The sequence below is a fragment of the Mercenaria mercenaria genome, unplaced genomic scaffold (assembly GCF_021730395.1).
Source record: "Mercenaria mercenaria strain notata unplaced genomic scaffold, MADL_Memer_1 contig_4327, whole genome shotgun sequence".
NCBI lineage: Eukaryota > Metazoa > Mollusca > Bivalvia > Venerida > Veneridae > Mercenaria > Mercenaria mercenaria.
The window spans coordinates 59,100-70,144 of NW_026462548.1; the positions used below are offsets into that span (position 1 = coordinate 59,100).

At 36.3% G+C, this 11,045-nt stretch overlaps 1 protein-coding gene across 1 annotated transcript; it reads right to left on the reverse strand.

Annotated features, from left to right (window-relative positions):
• Positions 1-1,969: 1,969 nt before the first annotated feature.
• LOC128553791 (heat shock 70 kDa protein 12B-like) lies at positions 1,970-3,198 on the reverse strand. The gene is made up of 2 exons (XM_053534973.1): positions 3,108-3,198; positions 1,970-2,694 (listed from the first exon to the last, which is right to left on the reverse strand). Exons 1-2 carry the CDS (start codon positions 3,196-3,198, stop codon positions 1,970-1,972), a joined length of 816 nt encoding a protein of 271 aa, XP_053390948.1.
• Positions 3,199-11,045: the final 7,847 nt, after the last annotated feature.

The following is an 11,045-nucleotide window of genomic DNA, read 5'->3' on the forward strand; positions in this document are numbered from 1 at the left end:
TTCTATAGGAAAATCTTCAAATGTTTTTAAAAAAATAAACCAGAAGGCCTAGAGCTTAGATATTTGACATGTAGCATTGCCTAGTAGACCTCTATAAAATTTGTTCAAATCATGACCCCGGGGTCAAAATTGACCCCGCCCCAGGGGTCACTTGATTTTACATACGAAAATCTTCAAAAATTTTCTAAAAATAAACCAGAAGGCCTAGAGCTTAGATATTTCACATGTAGCATTGCCTAGTGGACCTCTACAAAATGTGTTCAAACATGACTCACGGGGTCAAATTGACCCCGCCCCATGCGGTTACTTGATTGTACATAGAAAAATCTTAATTTTTTTCTAAAAATAAACCAGAAGGTCTAGAGCTTAGATATTTGACATGTAGCATTGCCTAGTAGATCTCTACTAAATCTGTTCAAATCATGCCCCGGGGGTCAAAATTGACCCCGCCCCAGGGGTCACTTGATTTTACATAGGAAAATCTTCAAAAAATTTCTAAAAATAAACCAGAAGGCCTAGAGCTTAGATATTTCACATGTAGCATTGCCTAGTGGACCTCTACAAAATTTGTTCAAACATGACCCCGGGGTCAAATTGACCCCGCCCCATGGGGTTACTTGTTTGTACATAGAAAAATCTTAAAATTTTTCTAAAAATAAACCAGAAGGCATAGAGCTTAGATATTTGACATGTAGTATTACCAAGTGAATCTCTACAAAATTTGTTCACATCATGTCCCCCTGGTTCGAAATTGACCCCGCCCCAGGGGTCATTTAATTTTACATAGGAAAATCTTCAAAATTTTTCTAAAAATAAACCAGAAAGCCTAGATCTTAGATATTTGACATGCAGCATTGCCTAGTAGACTTCTACAAAATTTGTTCAAATCATGACCCCCGGGGTCAAATTGACCCCGCCCCATGGGTTACTTTTTATACATAGAAAAATCTTCAAAATTTTCTAAAAATAAACCAGAAGGCCTAGAGCTACATGTAGCATTGCCTAGTGGACCTCTACAAAATCTGTTCAAATCAAGACCCCCGGGGTGAAATTGGCCCCGCCCCAGGGGTTACTTGATTGTACATCAGAAAATCTTCCAAAAAATTTCTATTTCTCCCCCGCTCCCCCCCCCCACCCCCCCAGGGTCAAATTGACCCAGGCCCAGGGTTTACTTGATTGTACATAGGGAAATCTTCATAAATTTGCTAAAAATAAACCAGAAGGCCTAGATCTTAGATATTTGATATGTAACATTGCCTAGTAAACTTCTACAAACTTTATTCAAATCAAGACCCCCGGGGGGAAATTGGCCCCGCCCCGGGGGTTACTTGATTGTACATCAGAAAATCTTCCAAAAAATTTCTAAAAATCATCAGTTTGACATTTGATACATGTAGCTCATATTACTCAGGTGAGCGATCCAGGGTCATCGTGACCCTCTTGTCAAAATATTTGGTATTACTTGCCGAAGGCCGAGTACCTATATATCCGAATATAACTAATCGGAATACGAGCTTCCTAAGCGTAGAAATGCTTCAGGTAGCGTAGAAGAATAATAATTTTATTGTCCATATAATGATAAACATACACATTTGAAAAATTTGCCTATCACAACTTCTTCCACTGACTGAATGAGGCGTTTTTAAATTTTTCCATTATACCACAACAGTAGTACATGGTTCTTTTAATATTTAAGTATATGTCTTGTAAGGCACCTTTGGACGCGTTTACAAGTGAAAAGTGTGCTTTCTAATAATAATAATAATAATAAAAATAATGATAAAAACATTTCTCACATATTGGTTCGTTTAGCAATCAATGTTATATTTACTTATCTTAAAATAAAATAGAATAAAACAAACCAATAAAGTTGATAAAAATATCTCACTTGCTTCCTGTTCATATTTTAAATTTTCGTATTTTATCATTTTATAAAACAAAACAAAATGCAGTTTTATAGTGTGAGGCATTATGTGAGGAAGTCCACTATTCCATGTGTTATCTTTCCAGTAGCTACTTCCATGCATTCAATGTCTATTTCAGAACCGCCGAATATCATTTTTACTGTTACTTCTCTATCAATACCACGTCCGGAAACAGGAACTGTCACCGTGCCAATCTTCTGACATCCAGCATCGTCTGTGTATTTCGGCTGTAAATTCAAGGTGGCATAAATGTTGAGTGCCACATTTTTCTGCTCACTATCTACCGGTAAGTAAGATTCTTTCGTTTGTGCTTGTCCGACAACTAGCGTTTGACCAGCATGTACGTGCACAGAAAAGATATCTTTACAAAGCAATTCACCTTCAATTGTTATTTTCTTTGCTACTGGGTGTTGATTAGGATCGAAATAATCATACACACTGACACCATATGTGTATTTGCTCACTCTTTCTGAAATGGTCGATGTATCATGGCCAAAGATCACCGCACCTTTTAGGACAACCAAACCAGCTTCATTAGGGACGATAACTCCTAGACTGGGAAAATTGTTTCTTATGGCTTCTTGTAACATTAGTGACTCAGAAAATCCACCAACCATGAGAACTGCAGCAACTCCTTGGTTTACTGGTTCTTGCAGCAAATTTTTGATGTGGCTGACGATGTTTCTGATTGGAGTCTCGAAGAAGAGTTTAGCTACACGTGCTTCTACTCGTAGTTTCACCCCTACTAGTTTAACCTGTAAAAATATAACTGTGATAAAATACAAAATACAGTAACACTACCACTCAGGCTCACCTAAAATACACAATTGTTTTATCACTTGTTTTAAACTAGGCTAAATCGTAACGTTTAATTAGTAAAGGCAATTTCGAATGTGTTATTACATATATGACTGTTAAGCAAATATCCCTTTTCCCGCAACGTTTTCACTGACATTTGTATGTTTATATGACTATTTACACTAGACAGACAGCGACTACATTTTGATTAACGTGAAGTAGCCCAACATGTCGTTGCATTCTATATATAAAATTTGGTAAAATGAGTTCTATACTAGTATGATGCGCCAGTTAACAATTTTGTTAAGGGCATTTGCGGACTGTGTTGAGAGACGATACATTTTGCATTTTCCTGCTTTAGTTTGAATCATTAGGTCTACTTACGGGTAATCGTTCGTAAGTTATTTTCATAGGAATGTTTCTGAGACAATCTTGTTTTTTCAACACAGAACAGTGTTGTATTATTACTGCTCATCCTTAAAAAAATGACGAACTTATATTTCATTCAACTGTTTTGCATCATTAATCACGGGGATCCATTAAGCATTGTTTTTAGAAAATGACCAATCACTAACACAATAAGAAATGGTAAATTCGACCTTTTGGTACAGTAAGTAAAATCTTGATTGGTGGAAACCAGAAAATGTAACAATACGAGCATTCCAACTACTGAAACTTCAACATTATGCATACTAGCTGAACCAAACTACTGATTTTGTGCTATGATAATATTTTATATAAAATTATTCACGTTTTTCATCGTCTGCTAACTATTTTGTCTCCAGTTCCCGGTAGTTATTTTACCGCGTTTTCTGCTTGCAATTCACGATTTTCTCATGTTTTCAGTGCACAATATAAGTGATTGTTAATTGATATTCTTCACTCGAGGTTGAATATGTGACAGCATAACAAGTATTTTGATTATTTGTTTATTAGCTCCCACCCACCCTTACAGACATTTCAGGTTTCTTAATAGTTATTGCTGATGGCTTGTAGCTGTAAATTAACGAATATCAAAGGCAGGTTTGACTTTTTGACTGTGATTTAAACAAGAGTAATCATTTAGTTCTAGAGAGATTCCTCAAGCCAGACATTACGTCTCCTTTATGTTCTGATAGAAAATAAGGTTCTAAGTTACGTACATTATATTTCAAGGGTCTTTAGACATGAACAGTTCCTTGATAATTATTACTGTTGAGTATTCATGTATTACTAGAACTTTAAAGGCAGATATACATTTAACATTATATGAGAACATTTGAATTCTTCAAGCCAGACTCGGTATCTACATATAGAAAAGTAACATTCACAAGTACGCATTTAATTCTTTATCAATATATTTTATGCTGTTTTTTCCCATGCAATGTTATTCTTTCGTTATCAAATGGAAATTGCCGTTATCCTCTTTTGAGCTAGTTTTCATTTGATTTTTGATTTTACCTTGAAAGAATGTTATGTTTTACACACTGCACATTTTTTCTTACTTTGTGGTTATTCAACGAAGCTGAGAGACCAGAATTGCCATCTTATATGCTGTTTAACTATTCTAGATAAGATGAGTTCAAGTTATTACATTTGGTTCATTCGGGACCTAACAGAAAGCACATTTTTACAGTTTAGATTTTCATGTACATCTGACTGTATGTTTGCCTTAACTTTTGATAGTATGTTTTCAGGCTGAGTGGTGTACAAAGATAAAGATAACCACATTTACCCCGCTTCTACTGGTCGATCATCAACACATCGCACAACATCGTACCGTCTGACATTTGCAAGACAAATATATTCGTATTTTTTGTACATTGGAATGCTGTCAAATACTAAGACCTGTATCCTATATTTTTTTGTTTGTTGTTTTTGTAGTTAGGAACATGAAATTAGTGTATAAATGATTTACTCACGACATAGAGTGAGTAATATCCTTTATCGGTTTCATGTTTATTGTTGTTTGGATTTAAGATCACATCTACACATTGCAGTTCACATGTCGACTTTCCAGGTTTTGTTGCGGATAAAGATATCAGGAGCCCCTAAAAGCATTAACTAAGGCACTGGGGCACGCAGATAGAACCACCGGCCTTCTGTAAACCAGCTGGATGGCTTCCTCACATGAAAGAATAAGCCTTTCAAAATGCAAAACCTACACTTTCCAACTTACATGCGATACGGGTCTTGAATCATGCTGCATCAGTTTTATCTTTTCTGATGGCCTTTTTTTTGTACAATACGAATTGAAATGTATGTGACGTACAAAATAGACTGGAATAATGCAGATGCGCTGTAACACGTAGGTAATTACATGAAATTTTCTTTATGGGCTAATTGCATTAGTCAGAAGCTAAAAGTGTTCGGCCACGTTTTTTAACTGATCGAAATAAATGCACGTTAATCCTGTCATCCGGTTTCCTAGCTTGAGAAAAAGTTACTTTATTTCAAGACACACAAGGCAGTCTGAAAGACAGCTAAATCCCCCGCCACTGCTATGGATAGTGAAAGGGTAAACCTTTGACCTTTAGCTGTGACCTTGACCTTGAACTGGCATGGCTGACCCATGAATTCTGCACAACGTCTTGATGGGGTAATCATTTGACCCAAGTTTCATAAAAATCCTTCAAGGGGTTTAGGAGATACAGAGCTCAAACCTTTGACCTTGAGTTGTGATCTTGACCTTGAGTTGACATGGCTGACTCTTGAGTTCTTGATGAGGTGATCATTTGACCCAAGTTTGATGAAAATCCTTCAAGGGGTTTAGGAGACACAAAGTGGACACAAAATGGAAGGCTCAAACCTTTGACCCTAAGTTATGATCTTGACCTTGAGCTGGCATGGCTGACTCATAAGTTTTGCACATCATTTTGATGAGGTGATCATTTGACCCAAGTTTCATAAAATTCCTTCAAGGGGTTTAAGAGATACAGAGCAGACACAAAATGGAAGGCTCAGACCTTTGACCTTGAGTTGTGACCTTGACCTTGAGCCAGCATGACTGACTCATGAGTTCTGCACATCGCCTTGATGCGGTGATAATTTGACCCAAGTTTCAAATGAATCCTTCAAGGGAATTAGGAGATACAGAGCAGACACAAAATGGAAGGCTCAAGCATTTGACCTTGAGCTGTGACCTCGATATTGAGCCAACATGGCTGACTCATGAGTTCTGCACATTGCCTTGATAAGGTGATCATTTGACCCAAGTTTGATGAAAATCCTTCAAGGGGTTTAGGAGATATAGAGCGGACACAAAATGGAAGGCTCAAACCTTTGACCCTAAGTTGTGACCCTGACCTTGAGCCGGCATGGCTGACTAATGGGTTCTGCACATCGTCTTGATGAGGTGATCATTTGACCCAAGTTTTATAAAATTCCTTCAAGGGGTTTAGGAGATATAGAGCGGACACCAAATGGAAGGCTCAAACTTTGATCTTGCGTTTTGACCTTGACCTTGAGCGGACAAGGCTGACTCATGGGTTCTGTACATAATTTTGATGAGGTGATCATTTGACCCAAGTTTTATAAAACTCCTTCAAGGGGTTTAAGAGATACAGAGTGGATACAAAATGGAAGGCTCAGACCTTTGACCTTGAGTTGTGACCTTGACCTTGAGCCAGCATGGCTGACTCATGAGTTCTGCACATCGCCTTGATGAGGTGGTCATTTGACCCAAGTTTCAAATGAATCCTTCAAGGGAATTAGGAGATACAGAGCAGACACAAAATGGAAGGCTCAAACCTTTGACCTTGAGTTGTGACCTTGACCTTGAGCCAGCATGGCTGACTCATAAGTTCTACACATTGCCTTGATAAGGTGGTCATTTGACCCAAGTTTAATGAAAATCCTTCAAGGGGTTTAGGAGATATAGAGCGGACACAAAATGGAAGGCTCAAACCTTTGACCCTAAGTTGTGACCTTGACTTTGAGCCAGCATGGCTGACTAATAAGTTCTGCACATTGTCTTGATGAGGTGATCATTTGAACCAAGTTTTATAAAATTCCTTCGAGGGGTTTAGGAGATATAGAGCGGACACCAAATGGAAGGCTCAAACCCTTGACCTTGAGTTGTGACCTTGACCTTAAGCGGACAAGGTTGACTCATAGGTTCTGCACATCGTCTTGATGAGGTGATCATTTGACCAAAGTTTCATGAAAATCCTTCAAGGGGTTTAGGAGATATGGAGCGGACACGAAAGTGTTACTGACAGACGGACGGAAGGATGGAAGGACAGAAGGACGGACGGAAGGACGGACGGAGACCATTCCTATAATCCCCCACCACTTGTGGCGGGGGATTAAAAATATATATAACTGTTTGGAGCAAAGAGAAGTCATTGAACGTCTGTTAATTGTCCATTTATGTGTTCATAATGACAGGTAATAAATTGATTTGCCAAATCTGTAATCGAAAAAATAAAAAGGAGGAGTCTTATCCTTATCTCATATCTTTTATCAAAATACCATAAGATATTTTGACTTAGAGAACAGCACTTAATCAAGTTACTTCGACTTTTACATCAGTATAGTCGCGAGATTTGTACCTGTCGTACCCACTTACATTACATTACATGGAACGTGGCATTGCAAGCACTCAACAAGTCATTTAAAGGTACTTTGGTTCAATGCTACGCCGTTGTTTCGAGATAAGCAATGTGGACGGCGGACATAAGTGACTTAAATGTGCGATTGTTGCTGAATTGAGTGTTACTGCTCAATTGTTGTTATTCGGTGATCATTAAACTGAATGAAATGAACATTTTACAAAATGTGCTAAGATAAAAACAATGCTAAGACAAATCAAATAATGGCAAAATTGTTCATGACGTTTATAATTATATTCATTTTATTGGGAAGCGCGAAGCCTTCCCAAAGTCGCCATACTACGTTTACCGACATTGGTGAAATTTTACTTACAAATGCCGTTACTACCTTTCTCCGTACATACGCTATAAAAGTAGTTCAGTACTTCTATAAAATTCAAGGGTCTGAGAGTGAACAGATCGATACCATTTATTTAGCGAATGCAATAGATGTGAACACTTAAGATTTGTAAATAAAAAATATGGCACCTCTCTGTTATCCTTTCAGATAGCATTTGAATATTTTACATAACGAAGCTAAATCAATTCGCCCCCTAAGAATGAAATATCCGTATGAATGAAACTTTTTCTTCTTTGATAAGGCAAAACTCAATGACAGAATACACAAAATATGTAAAATGCAGAGATAAAGCTAATAAATCGTGCGAAATGTAAGACGCATTTTACAAAAATATACATGGAATTAAAATTTAATCGAAACACTTAGATAACGTTTATGTTGTTTAAACGGAAACGGTATTCCAGCGACCACTCTGTTACAGCTTATGACCTCGGTCTATAAATAGCTCATTTAAACAAACAATGGTTCCGAGCAGTTTCATTCATAACAAATGTCGATATGAATTATACTGCGCATTATTGATTATATGTTTAATAAAAGTATTACTTTTACTAGGTATGATTTTTGCATGTAATTCAATAAATAATGAGAACAAAATATGATTAATGTTAAGGGGAAGCTTAATTTCAAAACTAAATTCTCCCAGATCAGTTGCTACAGGTTCTAGGGGAGGTAAGTACTATGTGGAATTGCCATTGTTCTGCGAGAAGAAACAAATGACCGCATTCTACGGTTTGTGTACCGAAATAGCTTACATGTTATATTTTGCTACATAAATAATGTTTACATTTACAATAGCAACCAGTACTTTTTTTTTGGTCATTTTTTGTAATATACAGGTTCGTTTTAGAAACATTCTCACAAATGTTGAATGTATTATTGTATTATTGTATATACTGAATATAACTATCATATAACATTGTTTCGCACTAGGTTGCATTTTTTAACAACTATTATCGTGTCCTTTTTTAGCTCCACTATTCGGAGAAAAGTGGGGCTATACTACTCGCCCCGGCGTCGGCGTGACCCTTCTTGGTTAAAGTTTTTCGGCAACCTTTGTTTTTCTGTCATATCTTTGTTACTATTGCTTATATCTTACTGTAACTTCAAATAAACATTGTCCAGTATACAAACAATGTATGTGAAGGGGCTGAGCCCATTATACCCAAATTCAAGGTCACCAAGCTGTTATACTTGGATTATTTTTAAGGTTAAAGTTTTTCGGCAACCTTTGTTTTTCTGTCATATCTTTGTTAATATTGCTTATATCGTACTGTAACTTCAAATAAACATTGTCCAGTATGCAAACAAAGTATGTGTAGGGGCTGAGCCCATTATACCCAAGGTCAAGGTCACAAAGGTGTTATAGTTAGGTTATTTTTAAGGTTAAAGTTTTTCGGCAACCTTTGTTTTTCTGTCATATCTTTGTTACTATTGCTTATATCTTACTGTTACTTTACATAAACATTGTACAGTATGCAAACAAAGTATGTACTGGAACTGGGCCCATTTTATCCAAGGTCAAGGTCACCAAGGTCTTATACTTTTCGGCAACCTTTGTTTTTCTTTGTTACTTTTGCTTATACTTTACTGGAAGTACCCATAAACATTGTCCAGCATACAAACATAGTATATGCAGGGGCTGGATCCATTATACCTAAGGTCAAGGTCACCAAGGAATTATACTTGGAATTATTTTCATGTTAAATTTTTTCGAAAGCTTTGTTGATAGACATATCTTTGGTACTTTAAAAGATAATGACTTGAAATTAAACATATTTGTTTATAATCATCTGCATTTGTTGTTACATACCCCATAACTCTAATTGTATTTTTGACAGAATTATGCCCCTTTTGTACTTAAACTTTTTTTTGCAATCTTCGCTTTCTGGATATTACTTTAACGCAATATAAGATAAAGACTTGAAACTTAAAATGTATCTTTATCACCATCATCTGCATGTGTGGTAACAATCCCCATAAATCTGGTTTGTATTTTTGACCAAATTATGCCCCTTTTATACTTTTTTTTTAACAAACTTCGTTTTCTGGACATAACTTTGGTACTATATAAGATAATGACTTTAACTCAAAACATATCTTTACCATCATCATCTGCATTTGTTTTAACAATCCTAATAACTCTAACTTGTCTATTTGATGGAATTATGCCCCTTGGTGTATCTTCCTTTTATAGTAGAGGTTTCTTATTCAGACATATATTCATTTTACTGTCAAATCCTCGAATAGTGGAGCGCGCTGTCAGACAGCTCTTGTTAATTTCGTATAATTTATGTTATTTCCTCAAGCTCAAATTGAGTCAAATTTCAAAGTGAAAACCACTGCGCAAAACAACCGCAGAATTATACCAAATTTTTTTATAAAAGAAATCTCAAAGTATTGCATAACAATTATAAAACACAACATAAATCTCTGTATTCTTCTTTTTATTGTAGTACTTTTATTGTAGTCCTCATGTATATAATGAGTGTATTTGTCTCATGTTTTTTTGTATATGTGTACGAACTGAGAGTTAAATGAAATAAACTTAAAACTTGAAATCTGCCTTTTTTTCTGGGAGCCTCAAGTAAAATAATTCAATCTGACAGAAATTAAGCTCCAACACTGAAAAAACAAGAGGACCATGATGGTCCTGAATCGCTCACCTCTTCCCACATGACCCAGTTTTGAGTATGACGTCGTTTTTTTCTATTATTTGACATAGTGACCTAGTTTTTGAGCTCATGTGACCCAGTTTTGAACATGACCTAGATATTATCAAGATAAAAATTCTGACCAATTTTCATGAAGATCCATTGAAATATATGGTCTCTAGAGAGGTCAAAAGATTTTAATAATTTTAGACCTACTGACCTAGTTTTTGACCGCAGTTGACCCAGTTTCAAACTTGACCTAGATATCATCAAGATGAACATTCAGACCAACTTTCATACAGATCCCATGAAAAGTATGGCCTCTAGAGAGGTCACAAGGTTTTTTTATTATTTGACCTACTGACCTAGTTTTTTATGGCACGTGACCCAGTTTCAAACTTGACCTAGATATCATCAAGGTGAACAATCTGACCAATTCTTATGGAGACCCATTCACAAGTATGGTCTCTAGAGAGGTCACAGGGTTTCTCTATTTTTAGACCTAATGACCTAGTTTTTGACCGCACATGACCCTGTTTCGAACTTGACCTAGATATCATCAAGATGAACATTCAGACCAATTTTCATACAGATCCCATGAAAAATATGGCCTTTAGAGAGGTCACAAGGTTTTTCTATTATTTGACCTACTGACCTAGTTTTTGAAGGCACGTGACCCACTTTCAAACTTGACCTAGATATCATCAAGATGAACATTCAGACCAATTTTCATACA

What these genes read in the sequence shown, in the direction of transcription:
- LOC128553791 (XM_053534973.1), bottom strand. Translation starts at nt 3,198, where the DNA reads ATGAGCAGTAATAATACAACACTGTTCTGTGTTGAAAAAACAAGATTG. An exon ending in TAACTTACGAACGATTACCC is followed by an intron (nt 2,695 to 3,107) that starts GTAAGTAGACCT and finishes ATTTTATCACAG; the next exon opens with TTATATTTTTACAGGTTAAA.